The sequence below is a fragment of the Peromyscus eremicus genome, chromosome 16_21 (assembly GCF_949786415.1).
Source record: "Peromyscus eremicus chromosome 16_21, PerEre_H2_v1, whole genome shotgun sequence".
Classification (NCBI taxonomy): Eukaryota; Metazoa; Chordata; class Mammalia; order Rodentia; family Cricetidae; genus Peromyscus; species Peromyscus eremicus.
Window position 1 is genome coordinate 58336553 of NC_081432.1, and position 14032 is coordinate 58350584.

Below are 14032 nucleotides of genomic sequence, written 5' to 3' on the forward strand. Positions count from 1 at the left end.
CTATGAAAATACTCATTTTTAAAATGTCAGTTTTTAAATGAATTTCAAATTTGTGACTGAATTTGTAAAATTATTTATGACTTCAAACTTTCCTGATTATTGTGGATTTATATAAAACAAATTTTCTATTAAGCAATGGACACTCATATGAATGAAAGCTCTCTTTTTATGGCTTCGTGTCTGTGGTTTCTCCTAACTGCACATGGCTTGCACTCTGACTTTGCCTTCCCTGTCCCCTCCTTTCCCCATCTTTCCCCCTCTCCCTTACCCGTACATCTTTACACTTCCTTCTCCCTGTTTTCCCACAGTGCCACAGGTCCAGCCTAGAGCCTCCCATATGATAGGCAAGCACCCCACCACTGAACTACATCCTTAACCCTATGTTTCCTTTTGAAAATAAGTGGTGATGGTCCCTTAGTGAATCTTACCTGCTGAGTTTGAAAAATAGAATCATCAAAGGGTCTTCACACTGTCAGCTTAGTTTCTGCTTTTGTCCTGCTTGTAGGGTAAGTACTGCTGAGTCGTGAAAAGTTGGCCTGGCCGTGCACACACTTTCCTTCAGTGCAACCATAGAGAATGCGTTTTCTTCAAACTTCAGCGTTGCTGATGTGCGTGCATCCATACTAGAAGTCAGGGTTTTTAGTTTTGGGTTGTAAATATTACGAACAGTTTTATTTCTGGTTGACGGTATATATAGTAGTTCACTTCTCTGCAGAAGATGGCTACCTTAGGTTGATAACATCAGCTATAATCTCAAAGTTGTCCAATTCTTTGTACATTTCATTCCTAGGACTAGCCATGTGACCATTTTAGAAATACCAAATCAGAAGAATATTGACAGAATTATACTTTTCTCATGTGAGAAAATCTTTGAAAATACAGAAACATTTTTTTTCTGAATTCTGAAGAACACTTTATTTAAATAACCAATTAATAAGTTTAAAACAAAACAAAGACTTACTTACTCATCCTTGGGATGCTAACTTGAATTATATTAATTGTACCCTTTATGAAAAGATTCAAATTTACTCATCACATTAAAAGTTTATTTTTCAAAGTGTAAGTGTGTGCGTGTGTGTGTGTGTGTGTGTGTGTGTGTGTGTGTGTGTGTGTGTTTGAGCACAGGTGCCCACAGAGGTCAGAGACATTGTATCTTCCTGGAGCTAGAGTTACATGAGTTTGTAAACAGCCCAGTGTGGGTACTGGGAACTGTAATCAGATCTTCTAGAAGAACAGTGAGTGTTCCTAACTCTCTCCAGCTCCTTAATCTTACTTTTTAAAAATGTTAACCAGGTTTCTGTGGTCCAGCTATCTATTCTCATTTTAAAGCACTATTCACATAGTCATATTTTTAGCTTTCCATAGAGTTTTGTTTGGATAAATCAGCATGTGATGGGAATGTCATCTCCCCTATAAGCCTTGATTTTTTTTTCCCCCTCACAAAGTCAGTATTAGAAGCAAGATCTATAATGCCAGACTTAGAACCTGAACCTCTCCTGTAGCCAGAGCACAAAGCACCCATGTGAGTAGCTGCAAAAGATGTGAGACAAATGTGTTCCAGGAAACTGAAAGGCCTTGGTGGATAGGAGCACTGAACCAGGAGTCACTGCTAGTTTTGTGCAGCACCTGGCAGTGAACCTTTTTAGCCTTTTTTTGTTGCTCTCTTGGACATGCCAGTCCTGCTGATGTCATTTTTCTCAGGAGAATTAGTGAGTATGTAAGAAGTACAATAACGCATGTTAAAGACATGCAGGTGTCAAGTCTGAGGACACCAATTTCAGAAGCTCAGTCATTTGCTAATTGTTTTCTCACAACCTTCATGTTCTGTGATCTCATGAGCACTGGGCCTGCATGCTACAGAGCGTTCTCCTGCTTCTGTTGGGGGCAGTGACATGCAGAGTTTTAAATTGGTCCTAACACAGAATTCATGCTTTGATAACACTGTTTTGTTATAAAATCTGAATATAGGTAACTTTTTCATTACAAAATGCCCACATTTGTTTTGCTGTCATAGACTTCAGTCATTAGTACAGTTTTATGTTGCAGAAAAACCCTTCCCCTGCACTCATCCTCCATTGCTGCTCGTCCCTCCTCCAGTGTCAGAGCTGGTGAGCCGGCATTTATCATTACTGTTTAAAACCACAGTTTGCATTAGGAGTTGGACTCCAGTTCACAGTCTGTGGGCTTGGACAGATGTCTATAGTGATGTATCCATGATGAGAGTGTAGTATAGATAGTTTGATTGCTTTAGCAATATTTGTGCTCCACTTAGACCACTTCCTTCCCCTCTGAATTCTTAGCAGCCGTTCTTTGTAATTTCTACATACCTTTGCCTTTCCAGAGTCTCATAGCTTTAGTCATATAGTCGATCATATTTTCATGTGTGGCGGCTAGTTTTTTAGTCAACTTGACACAAGTTGCTTTCATCTGGGAAGAGGGAACGTCAATTAAGAAAATGCCTCCATTATATTGACATGTGGGTAGGTCTATGGGGTATTTTTAAGTTTTATATTCCTTATGGTAAGTGCCAAGAAATTTGACTGCTGAGTTGTATAGTAACAGTGCATTTACTTTTCTTTCAAGTGCATAGCAAACATATTGTAAAGGTTTATTGATAATTGTTTTTCTGTATCACAGCCTGGTGTGGGGTGCATTAGTACTTTGTATATTGATCTTCTCTGATGCTTTGGTTATCCATCATCTAAAATTTGCTTACTTCCGAGGAGGACATTCAAAACGTGCTAGCTCTACTGGATTGAATACCACTGTATGTTGACTGCATTAAAAACAACAGTCATCCTGTCTGACCATGGTTTACACCCCTGCATCTGCCTCTCCTTATTACCCTCTTCTTTCCCCTCTGGCCTCTACCAGCCACTGTTCTTTCTGCTTGTCTGGTCTCTGAACTAAGCCTATTTATATTCTGTATAGCATGTGGTGCTTTGTCTTTTCCCAGCCTGGCTTATTTCACCCATGTTGCTATAAATGATAAGATTTTTGTCATTTTGTGTGCCTTCACGGTAAACTGTACCAGCTTGTTTTCATTCTCAGTTCCCTAATTGCACTCACTGACCATTTTTTCAGAGATGTATTTGCCACTGTGCATCTTTTTTTCTTTTTCTTTTCTTTGAGACAGCTCGCTATGTAGCCCTGGCTAGCCCAGAACGTGTAGACTAGGCTTCCCTTTCAAAACCACAGAGATCTGCCTGACTCTGCTGGGACTAAAGGTCCCAAGTACTGGCACTAAAAAAGTCACTGCCACAACAGACTTCATAGATGTCTCTTCTAATGAGTCTCTTTGGCCTCTAGTTAGTTGAACTTTTTCTCATTGAGTTGTGAGAGTTATTTGGCTATTTTCATGTCCTTTATCAGATGGTCAGAAAGTCAGTGGTTTATCTTCTCTTAAAATACTTGGTTGGTTTTTTGTTTGTTTGTTTGTTTTCTGTTTGTTTGTTTTTCAAGACAGGGTTTCTCTGTGTAGTTTTGGTGCCTGCCCTGGATCTCGCTCTGTAGACCAGGCTGGCCTCGAACTCACAGAGATCCACCTGGCTCTGCTTCCTGAGTGCTGGGATTAAAGGCATGTGCCACTGCTGCCTGGCTGGAACAGTTAATTTGTAAAGAGAAAATATTTGGGGTCATAGTTTGGAGATTCCAGTCCAAGATGAGCCACCACTGCCCGGCTAATACTTGGTTTTTTAATCTTACCTTACTGCCTAAATTTTTCAGATTTGTTTTTTTCTTTCTTGAAGATATACCCCCAAATCAATACAATTGTCCAAATGAGAGAAAGATCAGAAATGTTTGCATGGTTTTTTTCCTTCATATATTTTAGCAGGAAAGTTTGTTTGTAGAGATTAAATATATAAAAGTACTCCTGAACATTAATGGTCAGACTTGAAGGTATTTAGTGTGTTTGGCATCAAGAAACTTTGCATTCATGGCCGGGCGGTGGTGGCGCACGCCTTTAATCCCAGCACTCGGGAGGCAGAGGCAGGCGGATCTCTGTGAGTTCGAGGCCAGCCTGGTTTACAAAGTGAGTTCCAGGAAAGGCGCAAAACTACAGAGAAACCCTGTCTCGAAAAACCAAAAAAAACAAAAAACAAAAAACAAAAAAAAAGAAAGAAACTTTGCATTCGACTCGCTTGATTGCTTTGGGTGAAAACGGAGTTCTTCAGTCAGTTATTCAGTATTTAAAATGCCATTCCCCAAGCTGTTCCTGAAATTGGACTATTTTTTCAAGAAATGTGCAGGATTTTTTTAATCCATTGTGTTTTTATGTATTGTCTTGTCCCATTTTGAGGAATACCTCATACTATAAATTATTACTTAAGGACTTTTTAATATCTATTAAAACTCTAAAGTCCCCATCTATTCCATTTGTTTCATGCAAGAGATTAAGTTCTTTAAAACAAAACCTGTTCTTTGGTTAAAACAAAACAAAACAAAACTTCTAGAACTTTACCAGTGTCTTATGCAGAGCAGTAGTAAAAGGAAGTGAGGCCAAAAGGCCACATGATGTGGGAAATTCTTGGCCTCCTGCCACAGGGGAGGTGTGTTAAAAAGTTTAAATTTTTTTCTGTGGTAATTTTTTCAGAAAAATATTTCCAATTCCCTACATGTTGAAAGTGGTCATTTGTGTTCTCTGTACTATGAGACACAAAAAAGCAAGGGGTTGCTACTTAATGGTTTTCTAATCAGAATAAAATCATTGTGATATTCATTTGTAGAAAGGGGTCTCAAAGTCTGATTTTTGGTTTATTTTGTAAATAAACTCTCCTGGAAAGAACATTGTTTGTGTTGGTACTGGTGACTCCTCTGCTTTCCTTTCCTCAGCCTCCACCAGTGAACATAGCTTTGGGTGGTCTGCCGGGGGCATGATACCAAATCTTTGCCTCTTTTGACAGACAGCTCCCGCCCTTCTCTTACCCCACCCACCACCTCAGCTTCCTTTGTAAAACCGGTCAAATGAATATGATTGCTCATGTACTCTTGTGAGGCTTGCCTTTTGAGAGTTCTGGGTTAGTGAGATCTTTATCATGTTTGATTAGTTGAAATAAATCTGAAATATATTCATATTAAAATCACATTATTTACATTTTAAAGACCATTTTATAGGATTTGTTTCTAACTTAAGATTCTGAATTTTTCATACCCGTCTATAATTTATGTAAAGGACAGAGGAGAAGTGCCTTTCTTTTGGCCTTTACCTTGTTCTTAAAGCATTTTGTGCATGTGGATGTTGTAGTTTAAATTTTATCTGTCTTCCCGAATCCCCTTACATATGTATTCTTTTTCCTGGACTGGTTTGTGTTTGTTGTCCTATGCACCTACAATGCATAATTCCAAAGTGTAGGCGACTTTGTGCTTTGGTTTTTAAGAAACTTTCTTAAAAGAAAGGTATAATGTGGAGAAAGTTAATTTTAAATTCCTTTTTAAAAAAATCCTTTGTGTATGAGTGTTTTGCCTGCATACGTGTCTGTGCACTGGAATACCTGGTGCATGTGGAGGCCAGAAGAGAGTGTCAGGTGCCTTGGAACTGGAGTTACAGATGGTTGTGAGCTGTCACGTGGGTGCTGGGAATTGAACCTAGATCCTCTGCAAGAGCAGCTGGTGCTCCTAACCACTGAGCCATCTCTCTATCCCTTCTAGCATCATGAGGAAGATGGGGTGTCAGCGTTACTGTATAATCTCCAAGTGACACAGTACTTCTAAAAGTCTTTATTACTTCCCATTACTATTTTTTTTCCACAAGAAGCACTGAAATTTTACTGATCTTTGATATTTCTTACATGACTTTTGAAAAAGGGTGGTAAGGCCAGGAATTTCTTTTGGCGAGGCTTTATAACCGTTTTCACTTGCTCTCCCACCTGAGACTTCTCGATCAGACTTTCCAACTTAATTAGACTCTTACTTTGGAGTTCCAGAAGCGGGTGTGGGTTAGCCCTTTCAAAGTCCTTCACCTCCTTCTTCACTCTCTCGAGCTTCTCCAGTGTAGGGAACTGGTCCTGGCTTCTCCTCAGGAGTCTCTCCTTGAGCCTCTGCTCTAGCAGTTCCCGCCCTCGGAGCATGCGCTCCTGGTGGTCTTTGATTTGCACCTGTTCCCTCCTCTTGACCTGCTGTCGTCTTTGTGCTGTCTGACCATCGTGCACAATTCTCGGTAGCCGTTCACCAGGGAAAAGCCTACACAGTTTGTTCCTGAACTCTCGGGCCTGGCCTGTGCGGTGAGCTTGCCTTTCTGTCTGTGTCCTCTCTTTCCCGGGTACCCAACAGTAGCGTTTGCGCCCCTCCATGCTCCGTGGCTGCCGTCCTGGTTTCCCTGCCCGTGTCTTTCCCCCTCATCGTCTCCACTGCTCTTTCGTCATGGTAAGACTGCTTTGGCAAGCTGATAGTCAAGAGAACAGGCTTACTCTCCGATGCTCTATATTCCTCTCGTCACTCAGTGACCAAGTGCCTTGAGCTGTTGTATGCACGCCACCTAGATTCCCGAGTCAGGAACCTTCACTGGTTGAGACTTCTGTTCGCCAACTGGTACCTTTAGATGTGTTTGTCACGCCAAAACCTTCCACATACTCAGAATTCCTCCCAAAGAAGATGAGGGAGGTTAGCTTGTGCAGAGTGGCCACAAAAGGTAATGAGGCCCAAGGGTGCCGAAGAATGTGTGTGTAATTTTGCTTCTAGCCACTGCGTAGCTGCAAAGGCGACACAGCTTCAGGACCGGTGGGAGTTGTAGTTCTCTTACTCCAAAGGCTTCAGAATCAGTATTCAGGGAAGTTAGCAAGGTGGTGTCTGTGTTCTTCTCACTTCCTGTTGGTAGATCTTGTAGGGTGTGAGACACAAGTGAAGAAATATTCCGGGAGGGGGTCCGAGCTGGAAAAGCAGCCAGAGGCCCTGTACTACTACTCCTTGAACTGATAAGACGTCACAATGCCTGGCTGAAAATGCCATGGCAACCCAGACCTTCCTTTCTGAGAGGTTCTGCTCCCTCCGGAAGCTCTCGATGAAGTTTGCCGTTCTCCCACTATTTTTAAAGACCAAAATTTGTTTTTATACAATACAGTTTCGTTGGTAAACAACACAAATGATCTCTCATCTATTTTTATAAAAGTTCTTTCAGTTGGTCTTGGTGGCACTGGCCTGTAGTATCCCCAGACGAGAATCGCCCGAGCATAGATAGTAAGACCTCCTCTTAAAATTAGAGGGGAAAATGTTCTGAGAAAACAGCAGTGATCTAGCTATCTTAAAGCATTTATTATGCAGTGACCGTGTTTCCCCTAGATAACAGAACAGTGATTGCAGCGACTTGTGTTCGCAGTGACTTGTGTTCCCAATACCTGTAAAAATAGATGCCATGGCTTCAGGTGTCAGCATTAGGCAAAAGCTGGTACCACAGAAGAGAGCTGGACCACGGTCAGGACTTCTGGGGTTCCCTCTCCAGCCTCTCCTTACAAATATTTCCATGCTCTTACTCAGTTTCTACTAATACATCTCTTCTGAGATCACTTCCCTACAGCTCTAGCTTGCCCTTTCTCATCTGGTTTTGTTCACCTTCAGTGTACTTACTCCTGCCTGTGCTAAAAACGTGTATTTTTTGTGAATATAAAAGTGTTGTAAAAAAGTAAGAAAATAAGTTATTTTCTCATAAGCTCTTCTTTATAAGCAGTAGAAATAGTGGTGACTCCTTCAGAATCCATCATTCTAAACAGGGGTGCATTCAATCCTGTCATCAAACATTGTTCATTCCTCTTGACAGCATTAGCTGAAGGACTCCAAGGCATAAAAATCTAGTAGAGTATAAGAAAGGAAGGTAGAGGAAAAGGTAGCCTGAAGTCAGGAAATAAAAAGGAAGATTTATTTCCTGGGCCGTCAGGAGTACAGCTATCACTGTGTTGTATCTCTAAGCACACATTTATGTAGTCTCTGTCTAAAGCAGTTTCAGCAGATAAAGCAAACTTTCACCATTGGTCTTGAGCCCTTATGAAAATCCAATCCAGTTGTTAGGATATGCTCATTAGGAACAAGTTGGTGAGGCCTTCACCCCAAATATTCAAATCCTAAAAGCAATCTACTAGTCAGGTTGTGCTTGATATAATCTGTAGTATGAACCGATATTTGTAAACAGAAGTTTTTAATCATAGAAGTACTTATCTGTTTGTCAAGGAAGATTCCTTATTTTTTTTTTACAGTCTGTGAAAAGTCTCCATATGGTCTGATAGGAGTTTGAGATCTGTCATAAGTAAGTTGCCCCAATGTTCAATATCTTTTCTATTATTCATATCAGCTTCAAAGCCTGGTATTGTTGTCTTCAAAGATTTGTTAGTTTATGTAAAGAGCTTGTATATGAGGCTGTAGAGCCAAAAAGGTTGGTAAAAAATCACCTGCCTTGTCTGGAAGCTCAATCCTCAGTGAAAAGTTACATATGTATATATATATATATCTCAAAGATAAGAACACATGTGCAATAAACAACTTTGATTAGATGCTTTGCTAGAAATGTTCTGTGTTTTAATAACTTAGTGTCATCGGGCACAGTGAGGAATAGACAGAGGGTGGTAGGGAGGGCAGAGAAAGAAAGGGTAAAGATATTTTCTGATCAACGCTGCTCTGTAGTTGACCGTCTGTGATGTGTTCTCCTCTGAGGGAAGACTTCTGACCTCTCTCTGTATAGGCGCGTAGGTGGCCCTCTGTGACTCTACACACCAAATTCTCCCTCCTCCCTCAAATTCCAAGCCCTCATTGACAAGCTGTGGCTCATAGTAGACATTGGTTTAGAACTTTTAGAAAGAATGAAATCTTCATATGTGCTGCAGTGTGAGGGATGTCAATGATAATAGTGCTCCACAGAACCCTGACTGCACTTGGTAGTTCAGAGGTCAGCTCTGGAGTTACATAGACCCAGTTGGTTGAAATTCCATACTTACACATAAGCAATGCTACAGGTAATATGTTGGAAAGTAGATAGAGATGTCTACAAGGCCTGTAACACAGTGCCCGTTACCAGCTCACTAGTACTTGCTCCTTATCAATAAATGAGTCTTACATTGTATATGTAATTGCAAAAATTTAATGGTTTAGTAAATGTTACTTCAGCGCTAAATTTGTGCTTAAAAAGTTGTTCCATTTAAGTTTATAGACATAGTATTTTCAATAGTAACCACAAATTTAAATATATGTGAAGAAGTAAGAATTAAAAACATTCTTATTTTGGTAAACAGATATTAAACTGTTTTTCTAGGAAATCCACCAGGAATTTACCCACAATTCCTTAGTTTGTGGCATCAGGAGAGCGGCGGCCTTCAGTTGTTTAGAAGTTCCTTCTCCAGTACTTGAAAATCTTTATGCTTTGTGTAAATTATGTTTCTTCACTGCTTTCTCTGGCAGCTTCCCTGGTGATTTTTGATCATATCTTTTATCTTTTGAACAATTGCTAATTTGGTCTCTCAAGTACTGTTTGTGTGCCTTATTTGGGGGATTTATCTTCACTTTTTTGTTGCTTTGGGGAAACATATTGGGTCCATATGTAATCGTAATCCCTATAATCCCTAGTTTGAGGAAGTTTATAATCTGAAATACCATCAGTATATAAGCATACAAAGGTAATATAGGAATGATATCCACAGGCAATACAAATGAGAAAATAAATACATATAAGTAACTCTATTCCACTGGAGTCCCATCTTTACAAAAGTGAAATGTTTATGAATACATTACCAGGAAGCGACAGTTTAATGAAGTTTCTAAGTTTTATGATGCTGACATATTGGTATTACATGATATTATAATCTTTTATCAACCCTGAAGTGACTTACTGTTCAAATTGGGGACACTGGTTTGAAAGGTCCTCTTCAGTCATAAGCCATAAAAATGCCATGGTGGTTTTGGGGTTTTGGCTAAAAATAGCCTGTGCTGATTCTGTGTAGGTGTGCTTACCATGTTTGTTTATATTTGCTCAGTGTTGGTACTGCCTTTATTTCCAGCAAATTTTTTTCTTAAGTATATTTATGTCTTGTTTCTGTGTGAAATTCTGAGCAAACAAAACTGAAGATGTAAAATCGCACACAGTTTACAATATTACCTAAGGTGTCTATTTTAGAAAGAAAAGGCCAGTATCATGGCTGGTCCTTCCATCGTTTTCTACTAAATTAGAGTCCTTAGTGTAAAAACTTGCTGCTGTTTTCATCGTCTTAAAGCTCATGATTGAGTCTAATATACATAAAAATACTTCAGAAATCTGTACAGCAATAGCTAATGCATATGTAATACTTGATATTTACAGAACATTGTGAGGACAGGATATTCTCTTTCCTTTTTAGTTTTTATGGTTTTATTTAAATATAAAATGTGCTTATGAACCATCTATTAATTTTTTTAAAATTTTGAATTCATTATTATCTTAGTGTTTGTATAGTGTGTGTGTGTGTGTGTGTGTGTGTGTGTGTGTGTGTGTTATGGAGCACATGTCAGGGGACATCATAGGTTTTAGATATCGATCTCAGTCCATCAGGCTTACCAGCCCTATTCCTTTTTAGCCCTGCATGGAGATTGGTGATTCTCCTGGTTACTTCGGCTGGTCTTTCCACCATAGTGCATTCTTAGCACAATAAGATGTATGATTTGACGGACTAGGCTCTTGGAGGACCCTGTGCCCTTGTTGTCTTGGGACTCCCGTTATCAATGCTGTGCGTTAGATCTGACCTTGAATTTCTCCACACCCTTAGGATGCTCCTGGGTTTCTTGCACTTCCCTTAATGTTGACATATCCATATCAGCATGACTGGTGCCAGATGAACCAGCTCAGACCTCACAAGATGTCAGACAACTGCCATGATCCTGTGTAGAAGGCAGCTCCCACTTCCTTATGCAGTACCAAGGAAGGAGATCTTACTTAAGATTTCAAGGATGTCTGGATCTTAAAATTACTTTTCATCAATTGGACTCATGACATTTTATACACTGTCCATTTTTTAAAAGAAAATTAAAATAAGTTATAGCATCATTCTAATATTAACGGAAATAACAACTGTGGAATTCCTGGGGAAATGCTGGGCCCTATGGAAATGAAAGTAACTGTAGGATTATTGTTAAGTAAAATCAAATGACCCTGTTATTGGAAGACAGAAGTAGGTGAGAATATCAGGTCCTGGAGTCTATTACTTACTTATTGGAATGAGCAGAATTGGAATCATTAAGTCAAATGTGGGTTTTGTTAGAGAAGATAGTACATCTTATTTTTTAGCAAGGAGGAGGCATGGCAGGATCAGTAGAAAGGAGGAAATGACAATAGCAGTGTGGTCTTCTTGAGCGGTTGCCAGATTCAGGGTTTTAAAGGAAAATAGAATAAAATTCAGCAGTCTGGGCAACACAGTGAGATCACCATCTCCAAAATAAATGAGTTAAAGAAAAAAGTAGTTCTACAAAATCAGAGCTTGTCTGGAGCTCCCAGAGCACAGAGGTAGCAGACACCAAATGGGTGCTACATAAATGCTGTGAATGGAAGCCAGAAGAGGGCATGGATCCCGAAGGACTTGAATGACAGACTTTGGTTACTGCCATATGGGTGCTGGGAATCAAACCCAGGTCCGCCAGAAGAGCAGCCAGTGTTCCACTGCTCAGCCATCTCTCCAGACCTTAAATATAGTCAGTTCTTATTATGTGTTATAAGAGCTCTGAGATTGCCACAGATGCTGTTAGCAAATAGTGACTTGTTGCTGCTAGGAAAATATGTACCTAAGCATCCATGGGTGAATTATAATCTTAAATCCTAAAGACAATTAATCCTAGTAGATTCTGTTTTCTTACGAACAGCAGCAACAACAAACTGGGATTCAGGGTGCTAATGAACTTCCGAGGCTGCAGTCTCCAGCTGGGTTCTGAGTTAAAGCCACTTGCTGTCTACTGGCTGCACACTGTGCTCTCTGTGTTTGCTGCTTCTCCTCCAGTGGCCAGACCCACCAAGGCGGGAGGAGGGAGGAAGAATTTCGTTGGCTCAGAATTGGAGCCCAATCTTGGTGGAGAAGACATGATGAAGATGGGGGAATGCCTTTAGCTGTGGCAGCAGGACCGTCAGGCTCCTTGCTCACAATCTTGGTGGCTCTAGAAGCAGCAAGAAAGCAGGCAGTGGGGCAGCGCTGGGCTGTAAGACCTTGCTTCCTGCCCTCCCCTGCCATGATTGGCTTCTTGCAAGTAGGTTGCATTTTCTAAAGGTTCCATAACCACCCCTAACATGGAATAGCTACAAGCGGAAGAGCCTGGTGGGAGGGTATTTCCCAAGCAACCATGACTGTCTTCTGGTCTCCATGTATGCGAGCTGAAGCAGGAGGCAGAGTATCCCCGCAGACTTCAGCTGAAGGAAGACTGCACATGGACAACTCATTTTGTCCTCTTTTTGTTTCTTGTAATGATCCTGAACACTTGACATGTTACAAGTATGCGGTTTGCAGAGGCACAGCACGTCGTTACAAACAAGGAGGATCAATAGTATGTATTTTTCTACTCCTGCCTAAGAGCTAGGGGTGTGTGTAGTTGACTGTAATTTGGGCTAAAAGAAGTAACTAAAATTTGATGGAAGGGCTTTTATTTTTCTTGATCAAAGTGACATGTCCCTAGAACTGCATGGTGCTTTCCACTGGTTCGATGTTTATTTCAGTTGAAATTGTCTTAGAAGTCCCAAAGAAGAAAAGAAGAGGAGTAAGAAGGCACATAATGGTGCTTAGATCGAAATAGCCAACGCCCTGCACGCATCTTAACTGGGAAAAATAACTCCCTCCACACTTAAGTCATAAATGACTAAGCTTCCTCTGTTTTACAAATGCAAAGTTGATGGAGCCAGCACTCGGCTTTTGTGTGAATTCTTCTGGCTTTGGTTTATTTGAAAAGGAAAGTTGACTTTCCCTTTGGTAGTGGATTCTCTTCTCCAGTCCACATGGTATTTTCTGTGTAAGACAGAAAGTTGTTGTAACTCGCTGTCTGCATGACCAGATTTGTGCTAAGCAAGGCTCAACACTTGAGGACAGTGTCATTTGATCACCACACTACAGCTAGTAGTAGAATACACTGTAGCAACTGGAGTTTGGCCTTGGTAGTCTGAGGTAATACAGAGCTTAGTAGGCTGTTTCACTTCATTCGGAGGTTTTACCTAGAAAGGTTGAAAACATAGGGATTGGTGCTCAAGGCCCATATCACTGACTGCTTTCAGTAGACAGTGTCTCTACTATCTGTGTTCTGTGACTTCATAGGTCATAAAGCAACCTGTGCTTCAGTTGTCCCTGTGCTCTCTATACACACACACCACACATACTATACACACACACACTGCACATAAACACACAACATACATGCACACACATACCCCCCACAAAACACAGATGCACATAAACACACCACACAGATTAATACATATCACATATGTGTACACACATAACCCATACACACACCACACATACAAACATACATGTGTTTACAAACACATACCATACATTCAAATGCATACGTTCGTGTACATACGTATGCACACACATACATTCATCACACATACACCACACACATGTAGACACACACAATATATATGTAATAGAACACACCTATCACCCTAATGCTGAGTAGGTGGAGTTGTAGAGCCAGTCCAGTTATCCTGGGCTATATCATGAGATGGAGGCCATCTGTCAGTTTATACCCTAAAGATTTCTGAGGATGGAAATGGTCTTTATATTCCAGCCCTTTACTCCCTGAGTTGTCAAATAATTTAATGTTTAAGTAAAATCTCCCTTTTTAAAATCAAGTCTGTTTCTTTGTTTTAAAAATTAATATATATCGTATTACATATATACATATTTTATGGGGCCAGAGATACCTCAGTACATAAAGGTGTGTGTGGCCAAGGCTGCTGACCTGAGTTGAGCCCCTAGTTGCACATGGTGGAAGGAGAGAGATGGTTCCTAAAAGTTGTATTGTCACCTCCACATGCATGACAAAGCATATCCGCACACATATACTCAAATAAATAAAAGTAAATCTAAGAAAAAGCAATGTAAAAAGT

The 14032-nt window shown here is 40.4% G+C and overlaps 2 protein-coding genes across 4 annotated transcripts in view; one reads left to right on the forward strand and one right to left on the reverse strand.

Annotated features, from left to right (window-relative positions):
- Positions 1 to 14032, forward strand: part of Supt3h (SPT3 homolog, SAGA and STAGA complex component) — a 356981-nt gene that overhangs the window by 112920 nt on the left and 230029 nt on the right. The gene's annotated exons all lie outside the window — the stretch shown is intronic.
- LOC131893881 (putative uncharacterized protein ZNRD1-AS1) lies at positions 5738 to 6917 on the reverse strand. The gene has a single exon (XM_059243993.1). It carries the CDS (start codon positions 6288 to 6290, stop codon positions 5766 to 5768), a length of 525 nt encoding a protein of 174 aa, XP_059099976.1. The 5' UTR covers positions 6291 to 6917; the 3' UTR covers positions 5738 to 5765.

What these genes read in the sequence shown, in the direction of transcription:
- LOC131893881 (XM_059243993.1), bottom strand. Translation starts at nt 6,290, where the DNA reads ATGGAGGGGCGCAAACGCTACTGTTGGGTACCCGGGAAAGAGAGGACA.